The sequence below is a fragment of the Oncorhynchus mykiss genome, chromosome 26 (genome assembly GCF_057628025.1).
Source record: "Oncorhynchus mykiss isolate SJ-2025 chromosome 26, ASM5762802v1, whole genome shotgun sequence".
NCBI classification, from domain to species: Eukaryota; Metazoa; Chordata; class Actinopteri; order Salmoniformes; family Salmonidae; genus Oncorhynchus; species Oncorhynchus mykiss.
Window position 1 is genome coordinate 45,141,301 of NC_143047.1, and position 11,210 is coordinate 45,152,510.

Below are 11,210 nucleotides of genomic sequence, written 5' to 3' on the forward strand. Positions count from 1 at the left end.
TATTAACACTACTGACACAATGTGGACTATCAGGTAGACACTAGTTATTAACACTACTGACACAATGTGGACTATCAGGTAGACACTAGTTATTAACACTACTGACACAATGTGGACTATCAGGTAGACACTAGTTATTAACACTACTTACACAATGTGGACTATCAGGTAGACACTAGTTATTAACACTACTGACACAATGTGGACTATCAGGTAGACACTAGTTATTAACACTACTGACACAATGTGGACTATCAGGTAGACACTAGTTATTAACACTACTTACACAATGTGGACTATCAGGTAGACACTAGTTATTAACACTACTTACACAATGTGGACTATCAGGTAGATACTAGTTATTAACACTACTGACACAATGTGGACTATCAGGTAGACACTAGTTATTAACACTACTGACACAATGTGGACTATCAGGTAGACACTAGTTATTAACACTACTGACACAATGTGGACTATCAGGTAGACACTAGTTATTAACACTACTGACACAATGTGGACTATCAGGTAGATACTAGTTATTAACACTACTGACACAATGTGGACTATCAGGTAGACACTAGTTATTAACACTACTGACACAATGTGGACTATCAGGTAGACACTAGTTATTAACACTACTGACACAATGTGGACTATCAGGTAGACACTAGTTATTAACACCACCTCCCACTACTTACACAATGTGGACTATCAGGTAGACACTAGTTATTAACACCTCCCACTACTTACACAATGTGGACTATCAGGTAGACACTAGTTATTAACACCTCCCACTACTTACACAATGTGGACTATCAGGTAGACACTAGTTATTAACACCTCCCACTACTTACACAATGTGGACTATCAGGTAGACACTAGTTATTAACACTACTGACACAATGTGGACTATCAGGTAGACACTAGTTATTAACACTACTTACACAATGTGGACTATCAGGTAGACACTAGTTATTAACACTACTTACACAATGTGGACTATCAGGTAGACACTAGTTATTAACACTACTTACACAATGTGGACTATCAGGTAGACACTAGTTATTAACACCTCCCACTACTTACACAATGTGGACTATCAGGTAGACACTAGTTATTAACACTACTGACACAATGTGGACCATCAGGTAGACACTAGTTATTAACACTACTGACACAATGTGGACTATCAGGTAGACACTAGTTATTAACACTACTGACACAATGTGGACTATCAGGTAGACACTAGTTATTAACACTACTTACACAATGTGGACTATCAGGTAGACACTAGTTATTAACACTACTGACACAATGTGGACTATCAGGTAGACACTAGTTATTAACACTACTGACACAATGTGGACTATCAGGTAGACACTAGTTATTAACACTACTTACACAATGTGGACTATCAGGTAGACACTAGTTATTAACACCTCCCACTACTTACACAATGTGGACTATCAGGTAGACACTAGTTATTAACACTACTGACACAATGTGGACCATCAGGTAGACACTAGTTATTAACACTACTGACACAATGTGGACTATCAGGTAGACACTAGTTATTAACACTACTGACACAATGTGGACTATCAGGTAGACACTAGTTATTAACACTACTTACACAATGTGGACTATCAGGTAGACACTAGTTATTAACACTACTGACACAATGTGGACTATCAGGTAGACACTAGTTATTAACACTACTGACACAATGTGGACTATCAGGTAGACACTAGTTATTAACACTACTTACACAATGTGGACTATCAGGTAGACACTAGTTATTAACACTACTGACACAATGTGGACTATCAGGTAGACACTAGTTATTAACACTACTGACACAATGTGGACTATCAGGTAGACACTAGTTATTAACACTACTGACACAATGTGGACTATCAGGTAGATACTAGTTATTAACACTACTGACACAATGTGGACTATCAGGTAGACACTAGTTATTAACACTACTGACACAATGTGGACTATCAGGTAGACACTAGTTATTAACACTACTGACACAATGTGGACTATCAGGTAGACACTAGTTATTAACACTACTGACACAATGTGGACTATCAGGTAGACACTAGTTATTAACACCTCCCACTACTTACACAATGTGGACTATCAGGTAGACACTAGTTATTAACACCTCCCACTACTTACACAATGTGGACTATCAGGTAGACACTAGTTATTAACACCTCCCACTACTTACACAATGTGGACTATCAGGTAGACACTAGTTATTAACACTACTGACACAATGTGGACTATCAGGTAGACACTAGTTATTAACACTACTGACACAATGTGGACTATCAGGTAGACACTAGTTATTAACACCACCTCCCACTACTTACACAATGTGGACTATCAGGTAGACACTAGTTATTAACACCTCCCACTACTTACACAATGTGGACTATCAGGTAGACACTAGTTATTAACACCTCCCACTACTTACACAATGTGGACTATCAGGTAGACACTAGTTATTAACACTACTTACACATTGTGGACTATCAGGTAGACACTAGTTATTAACACTACTTACACAATGTGGACTATCAGGTAAACACTAGTTATTAACACTACTGACACAATGTGGACTATCAGGTAGACACTAGTTATTAACACTACTTACACAATGTGGACTATCAGGTAGACACTAGTTATTAACACTACTGACACAATGTGGACTATCAGGTAGACACTAGTTATTAACACTACTGACACAATGTGGACTATCAGGTAGACACTAGTTATTAACACTACTTACACAATGTGGACTATCAGGTAGACACTAGTTATTAACACTACTGACACAATGTGGACTATCAGGTAGACACTAGTTATTAACACTACTGACACAATGTGGACTATCAGGTAGACACTAGTTATTAACACACCTCCCACATACACTGCAGTACATCCCGATGCACGTTTTGCTTTAATACTGGTTACATCAACACATTTATCTGTCTGCTGACATGAGTATGTTCAATAGCAGTGTGTTTACAGGTGTACCAATACATGGATGTTGTTCAATGAACTACAATGTGATTTGTTAAAAATAATGAATTGTAGAGTATTTTTTTCCATCGTTCTGTGTTATCCTTGTTGTGTTTGTAGCTATATGACTACAGTCTGGACATGTGGAGTCTAGGCTGCATGTTGGCCAGCATGATCTTCCTGAAAGAGCCGTTCTTCCATGGACAGGACAACTACGATCAGGTACACACACACACACACACACACACACAAGCAGGGCAACTACGATCAGGTACACGCACACACACCGCTCCACACTACACTAGTCCATGATACTATGCTTGTATGTAATACCACAGTGTGAAATGGCATCATTGGGAGTGGGACCAGCCACTAGTGAGGTCATTACTTCTATTGTCAAACATCCCTGTTTTTTATTTATATATATATATTTATATATATTTCATTTAGTTATATATAATTACAACTAAATGACCACATGAACACACACTATGAACACGGTTCATCTTTGACGTAGAAGGTGTGGCTGTATGCTAGATGTCTGTCTCAACGTTCCTCTGACTGTCCCCATGTTGTGTCCAGCTGGTCCGCATCGCTAAGGTTCTTGGGACAGATGAGCTGTTTGGCTACCTACACAAGTACCACATTGAGCTGGACACGCGTTTCAAAGACCTCCTGGGACAGTAAGTACCACTAGCACAGGGCTAGCCTGGCCCCTTCATCTGTTCGTGCTCTCGTCAAGTCTATTGCTCATTGAAAAGCCAAACAATTTGACAAAGCACTGACATGCCAGAAACAGACTGTCACTCGGGTGGGGAGAGGGGCTGCTGTTGAGGACTCCTGGGGTGGTATTCAGTGGCTCTATTGGGATTCGTTTTAGTGCAGTGGGTGGGCAAGACTGTTTGTTTACACGGAGCACATACCACTGTGCTAGCCTACCGTGTGGAATGTTTCAGATAGAAATAGATTGTGTAGAAATCCACATCCCAGTGTTCTGTTTCCGTGTTACCCTGAAGGACATGGAATACAAAGTATAGATCCAATCACCTTCACATTCTTCCCAGTCTCTCCTTTTATTGGATGTTTGTTCCCTTGGGGACGCCGATACTTGTGAAGCGATGTGTCAACATACCCCCTCGGAACACAACCGTAGCGTGACATTTTCAAATGTTAAACTAAATAGTGTTTCTTATTGGACCAGATTAAGCAGTACCTCCCTGTTTCTTATTGGACCAGATTAAGCAGTACCTCCCTGTTTCTTATTGGTCCAGATCAAGCAGTACCTCCCTGTTTCTTATTGGATCATATCAAGCAGTACCTCCCTGTTTCTTATTGGATCATATCAAGCAGTACCTCCCTCTTTCTTATTGGACCAGATCAAGCAGTCCCCTCCCCCTCTCCTCCCCGCAGGCAGACGAGGAAGCGCTGGGAGCAGTTTGTCCAGACAGAGAACCAGCACCTGGTGACACCTGAGGCCCTGGACCTGCTGGACAAGCTGCTACGTTACGACCACCAGCAGAGACTGACCGCTGCTGAGGCCATGCAGCATCCATACTTCTGTAAGATACACACCTGTCTGTCTGTCTACCTGAGGCCATGCAGCATCCATACTTCTGTAAGATACACACCTGTCTGTCTGTCTGTCTACATGAGGCCATGCAGCATCCGTACTTCTGTAAGATACACACCTGTCTGTCTGTCTACCTGAGGCCATGCAGCATCCATACTTCTGTAAGATACACACCTGTCTGTCTGTCTACCTGAGGCCATGCAGCCTCTATACTTCTGTAAGATACACACCTGTCTGTCTACCTGAGGCCATGCAGCATCCATACTTCTGTAAGATACACACCTGTCTGTCTACCTGAGGCCATGCAGCATCCATACTTCTGTAAGATACACACCTGTCTGTCTACCTGAGGCCATTTAAAAGTCCCTTCATCACCGTTCTCTTAATACGGCCTGTTCTGTGTGTCTTCATTTAGCCTCCACACCTCTAATAAACAGAGACGTAGATATCAGTCCACCAGGTAATAGGACACTGTAATTGATGATTTATATAAAGGCTTTTATTAAATAATAAGAGTGAGTTTGTAACGGTGCTAAAGTTGTCTATCGACTGTAAAATGTGAGCACAACAGTGACAGTTACGACTGAAGTATCTGGGAATCAATAGATTGGAGAAAAAGCTAAATCGTTTTTTAACATATCAGCCACATATCATCAGCTAAAGGCTAATAGTTTAACATTGCCGCCACATATCATCAGCTAAAAGCTAATAGTTTAACATGGCCGTCACATATCATCAGCTAAAAGCTAATAGTTTAACATGGCCGTCACATATCATCAGCTAAAAGCTAATAGTTTAACATGGCCGTCACATATCATCAGCTAAAAGCTAATAGTTTAACATGGCCGTCACATATCATCAGCTAAATGCTAATAGTTTAACATGGCCGTCACATATCATCAGCTAAAGGCTAATAGTTTAACATGGCCGCCACATATCATCAGCTAAATGCTAATAGTTTAACATGGCCGTCACATATCATCAGCTAAATGCTAATAGTTTAACATGGCCGTCACATATCATCAGCTAAATGCTAATAGTTTAACATGGCCGCCACATATCATCAGCTAAAAGCTAATAGTTTAACATGGCCGTCACATATCATCAGCTAAAAGCTAATAGTTTAACATGGCCGTCACATATCATCAGCTAAAAGCTAATAGTTTAACATGGCCGTCACATATCATCAGCTAAATGCTAATAGTTTAACATGGCCGTCACATATCATCAGCTAAAGGCTAATAGTTTAACATGGCCGCCACATATCATCAGCTAAATGCTAATAGTTTAACATGGCCGTCACATATCATCAGCTAAATGCTAATAGTTTAACATGGCCGTCACATATCATCAGCTAAATGCTAATAGTTTAACATGGCCGTCACATATCATCAGCTAAAGGCTAATAGTTTAACATGGCCGTCACATATCATCAGCTAAAAGCTAATAGTTTAACATGGCCGTCACATATCATCAGCTAAAAGCTAATAGTTTAACATGGCCGTCACATATCATCAGCTAAAGGCTAATAGTTTAACATGGCCGTCACATATCATCAGCTAAAAGCTAATAGTTTAACATGGCCGTCACATGTCATCAGCTAAAGGCTAATAGTTTAACATGGCCGTCACATATCATCAGCTAAAAGCTAATTGTTTAACATGGCCGTCACATATCATCAGCTAAAGGCTAATAGTTTAACATGGCCGTCACATATCATCAGCTAAATGCTAATAGTTTAACATGGCCGTCACATATCATCAGCTAAAGGCTAATAGTTTAACATGGCCGTCACATATCATCAGCTAAATGCTAATAGTTTAACATGGCCGCCACATATCATCAGCTTGGTCCTTGTTCAGGAGCCGACGACATGTTGAAGCTTCTTATTTATTTAACCTTTATTTAACAAGTCAGTTAAGAACTAATTCTTATTTACAATGACGGCCTAGGAACAGTGGGGTTAACTGGCCTGGGGACAGTGGGGTTAACTGGCCTGGGGACAGTGGGGTTAACTGGCCTGGGGACAGTGGGGTTAACTGGCCTGGGGACAGTGGGGTTAACTGGCCTGGGGACAGTGGGGTTAACTGGCCTGGGGACAGTGGGGTTAACTGGCCTGGGGACAGTGGGGTTAACTGGCCTGGGGACAGTGGAACAGTGGGGTTAACTGCCTGTTCAGGGGCAGAACAACTTTTTTTTAAATATATTTTTTAAAATTTATTTTTAACCTGGTCTGCTCGGGGATTCGATCCACTCCAACCACTACCTGCCGCCCCATTATGATAACCTACCTCAAAACCAAACGGTGTGTCGTCACTAAAGTAGAGACGGGTCCAGTCAAACACACTTATTCCAGGCTTTTTCTTTATTTTTTAAAAACTATTTTCTACATTGTAGAATAATAGTGAAGACGTCAAAACTATGAAATAACACATCATGCAGTAACCAAAAAACTGTTAAACATATCTAAATATATTTTATATTTGAGGTGCTTCAAGGTTGCCACACTCTGCCTTTGACACTCTTGGCATTCTCTCAACCAGCTTCATGAGGTAGTCACCTGGAATGCATTTGAATTAACAGGTGTGCCTTAAGTTAATTTGTGGAATTTCTTTCCTTCTAAATGTGTTTGAGCGAATCAGTTGTGATGTGACAAGGTAGGTGTGGTATACAGAAGATAGCCCTATTTGGTAAAAGACCGAGTCCATATTATGGCAAGAACAGCTCCAATAATCAAAGCGAAACAACAGTCCATCATTTCTCTAAGACATGAAGGTCAGTCAATCCGGAAAAATGTCAAGAACTTCAAGTGCAGTCGCAAAAACCATCAAGCGCTATGATGAAACTGGCTCTCATGAGGACCGCCACAGGACAGGAAGACCCAGAGTTACCTCTGCTGCAGAGGATAAGTTAATTAGTTACCAGCCTCAGATTGCAACCCAAATGAATGCCTAGGAACTCAACAGAGTTCAAGTAACAGACACATCTCAACATCAACTGTTCAGAGGAGATTGTGTGAATCAGGCCTTCAGGGTCGAATTGCTGCAAAGAAACCACTACTAAATGACAGCAATAAGAAGAAGTGACTTGCTTGGGCCAAGAAACATGAGCAATGGACATTAGACTGGTGAAAATCTGTCCTTTGGTCTGATGAGTCAAAATTTGAGATTTTTGATTCCAACTGCCGTGTCTTAATGAGATGCAGAGTAGGTGAATGGAGGATGTCCGCATGTGTGGTTCCCATCGTGAAGCATGGAGGAGGAGGTGTGTTGATGTGGGGGTGCTTTGCTGGTGACACTGATTTATTTAGATTTAAAGGCACACTTAACTAGCAGCATTCTGCAGCGATACGCCATTCCATGTTTGGGCTTAGTGGGACTATCATTTGTTTTTCAACAGGACAAAGACCCAACACACCTCCAGGCTGTGTAAGAGCTATTTGACCAAGGAGAGTAATGGAGTGCTGCATCAGATGACTCGGCCTACAAAATCACCCGACCTCAACCCAATTGAGATGGTTTGGGATGAGTTGGACCACAGAGTGAAGGAAAAGCAGCCAACAAGTGCTCAGCATATGTGGGAACTCCTTCAAGACTGTTGGAAAAGCATTCCAGGTGTAGCTGGTTGAGAGAATGCCAAGAGTGTGCAAAGCTGTCAAGGTGAAGGGTGGCTACTTTGAAGAATATCCGATTATATAAAATACATTTTTATTTGTTAAATTTTTTATTTTTTTTTAAACTACATGATTCCATTTGTATTATTTCATAGTTTTGATGTCTTCACTATTATTCTACAATGTAAAAATAAAGATAAACCCTTGATTGAGTAGGCGTCAACTTTTGACTTGTATTGTATGCATTTGAAAATGAATTTGGAGCTAAGGGTTAAAAAAAAAAGTGCTGAGCGATTTTTAGGATGTTGAGCACCAGAGCGCTGCACAAAGACCACTCAACTCTAGTCTCACTCTTTCACCCCATCTTTCTACGTTCCTCCGTCTTTGTCTTTCGCTGTCTCTCTCCATCCCTGTCCATGGACTCAATGCTAGGCAGTGAAGTGCACTCATTCTGTGTCCAGTATGCAATTATTTATGCAAATGTACTTATGTGATGTTGTGTAAATAGTTAGAAGCAGTTCAAACCCTTAAAGGGATGGTTCCAGATTTTTGCCAATTAAAGGGATACTTTGGGATTTTGTCAGAGGCCATTTATGTACTTCTCCATAGTCAGTTGAATTTGTAGATGCTATTTTTACATTTCTGTGTCCAGTATGAAGGAAGTTAGAGGCAGTTTCGCAAGCCAATGCTAATTAGCGTTAGCACAATGGCTGGAAGTCTATGGGTATCTGCTAGCATGCCTGCAGTAGATAAAGGACATCATTGCAAAAATCCCAAAGTATCCCTTTAAGCCCTTTACATCTGACTGTAACAGAACTTTATTGTAGAAATCTCTCACTGTCCCTTTAAACTTTGATCTGTACTGATGAAGAGTGAATTGGAAAGAGATGGTCTCCTCACTACCATGTTCTGTGTCCCTCAGATCCAGTGCTGAATGAACAGACCATCTCCAACACAGACACCAAGGCAATAAGTGGATCCAATGCAACATGATGGACAGAGAGGAGGTAACATACAGACACACACAGAGTTCTCCCCAAAGAATGTTCGAGCGGCGCCACCTGGTGGACTGGCGGCGCCATTATGTAAAATACAATACTTAAATATTTTTGAGGAGATTACAGGAAATGTCAGTTACAGGTGTTGAAAACACCTGCTCAGCTGCACCACCTTGATAAATAATCCTGGGGAGAACCCTGACATGTACACATTCTCACACCTGTCCACACACACACACACACCTGCACTCGCACAGAAACACCCAGATTGTAACAAGCCCAGACTTCCATTCTTTTGATCGTGTCTCTATTCCTTCTTGCCGTCCAGGAAAACCTTTGTTACCTCAACTTGTGACCCTTTCGTGGCAGAAACGATCTGCCTCCAAGTCTACAGCCATACTGGAGCAAGAAGTCAACTTGCAACACACACAACACTCTTGGATAAAACCTAAATCTTTCACAACGTGGGTTCTAGCGTTGCTTGGCCCCAGTCACACACAACGTATCGGATCCAAGCTATGAGGTGTGACATTGCCTCCTAGAACTGCCCCCCCCCCCCCCCCCCCCCCCAGAAATCCCTGCCCGCTCCCCACCCCACCCAGCTCAACTCCCCTCTGTTTTCAAATAAGCTGATGTCAGATGTGATACAGAGACTGACTCCAGGTCAGTTTGGCACTGGTGTTGTGCTGTGAGATGTGTGTTGGTCAGTATGGAGCTGCACTGGCCTGGGGTCAGATCTATAACAGCACTGAGTGGCATGGAGACTCTTTTCTGCTATGGATAGAACAAATACTATATTAAACAGAATAAACCATTTTTATTTAAATGTTTTTGTGCCTGTTTTTATTTTTATTTTTTTTATTATATATCGATTTCTGATTGATCAGTAGAAACCTAAATACTGACAGGGCATTCAGAAAGTATTCCAGACCCCTTGACTTTTTCAAACATTTTGTTACGTTAAAGCCTTATTCTAAAGTTGATTTCCTCCTCAATCAACACACAATACCCCATTAATTACAAAGCAAAGACTTATTTAAAAAAAAAAATGTATTACAAAAGAAACTGACATATTACATTTACATAAGTATTCAGACCTTTTACTCAGTACTTTGTTTAAGCTCCTTAGGCAGCGATTACAGCCTTGAGTCTTCTTGGGTATGATGCTACAAGCTTGGCACACCTGTATTTGGGAAGTTTCTCCCGTTCTTCTCTGCAGATCCTCTCAAGGTCTGTCAGGTTGGATATGGGGGAGTATCGCTGCACAGCTACTTTCAGGTCTCTCCAGAGATGTTCGACCGGGTTCAAGTCCGGGCTCTGGCAGGGCCACTCAAGGACATTCAGAGACTTGTCCCGAAGCCACTCTTGCGTTGTCTTGGCTGTGTACCTAGGGTTGTTGTCCTGTTGGATGGTGAACCTTTACCCCAGTCTGAGGTCCTGAGCGCTCTGCTGCAGGTTTTCATCAAGGATCTCTCTCTGTACATTGCTCTGTTTATCTTTGCCTCGATCCTGACTAGTCTCCCAGTCCCTGCCGCTGAAAAACATCCCCACAGCATGATGCTGCCACCACCATGCTTCACCGTAGGGATGGTGCCTGGTTTTTCCCCAATGTAACGCTTGGCATTCAGGCCAAAGAGTTCAATCTTGGTTTCATCAGACCAGCGAACCTTGTATCTCGTGGTCAGTCTTTAGGTTCCTTTTGGCAAACTCCAAGCGCACTGTCGTGTGCCTTTTTACTGAAGTCTGGCCACTCTATCATAAAGGCCTGATTGGTGGAGTGCTGCAGAGATGGTTGTCCTTCTGGAAGGTTCTCCCATCTCCACAGATGAAATCTAGAACTCTGTCAGAGTGACCATCGGGTTCTTGGTCACCTCCCTGACCAAGGCCCTTCTCCCCCGATTGGTCAGTTTGGCAGGGCGGTCATCTCTAGGAAGAGTCTTGGTGGTTCCGAACTTCTTCCATTTAAGAACGCTGGAGGCCACTCTGTTCA

At 41.8% G+C, this 11,210-nt stretch overlaps 1 protein-coding gene across 2 annotated transcripts in view; it reads left to right on the forward strand.

Moving 5' to 3' along the window:
* znf319a (zinc finger protein 319a) overlaps positions 1-10,046 on the forward strand; it is a 31,531-nt gene extending 21,485 nt beyond the window's left edge. The window contains exons 8-12 of one of the 2 annotated variants that reach the window (XR_016492374.1): positions 3,160-3,310; positions 3,622-3,722; positions 4,450-4,598; positions 9,145-9,229; positions 9,549-10,046. Coding sequence is in view for 1 of the 2 variants with exons in the window: in XM_090223246.1 (XP_090079372.1) it covers positions 3,160-3,261; positions 3,622-3,722; positions 4,450-4,598; positions 9,145-9,215 (423 nt within the window). In the remaining variant the exon portion in view is untranslated. The remainder of the gene's footprint in view (positions 1-3,159; positions 3,311-3,621; positions 3,723-4,449; positions 4,599-9,144; positions 9,230-9,548) is intronic. The other variant, XM_090223246.1, reaches the window with a different exon arrangement.
* The last annotated feature ends 1,164 nt before the right edge of the window (positions 10,047-11,210 follow it).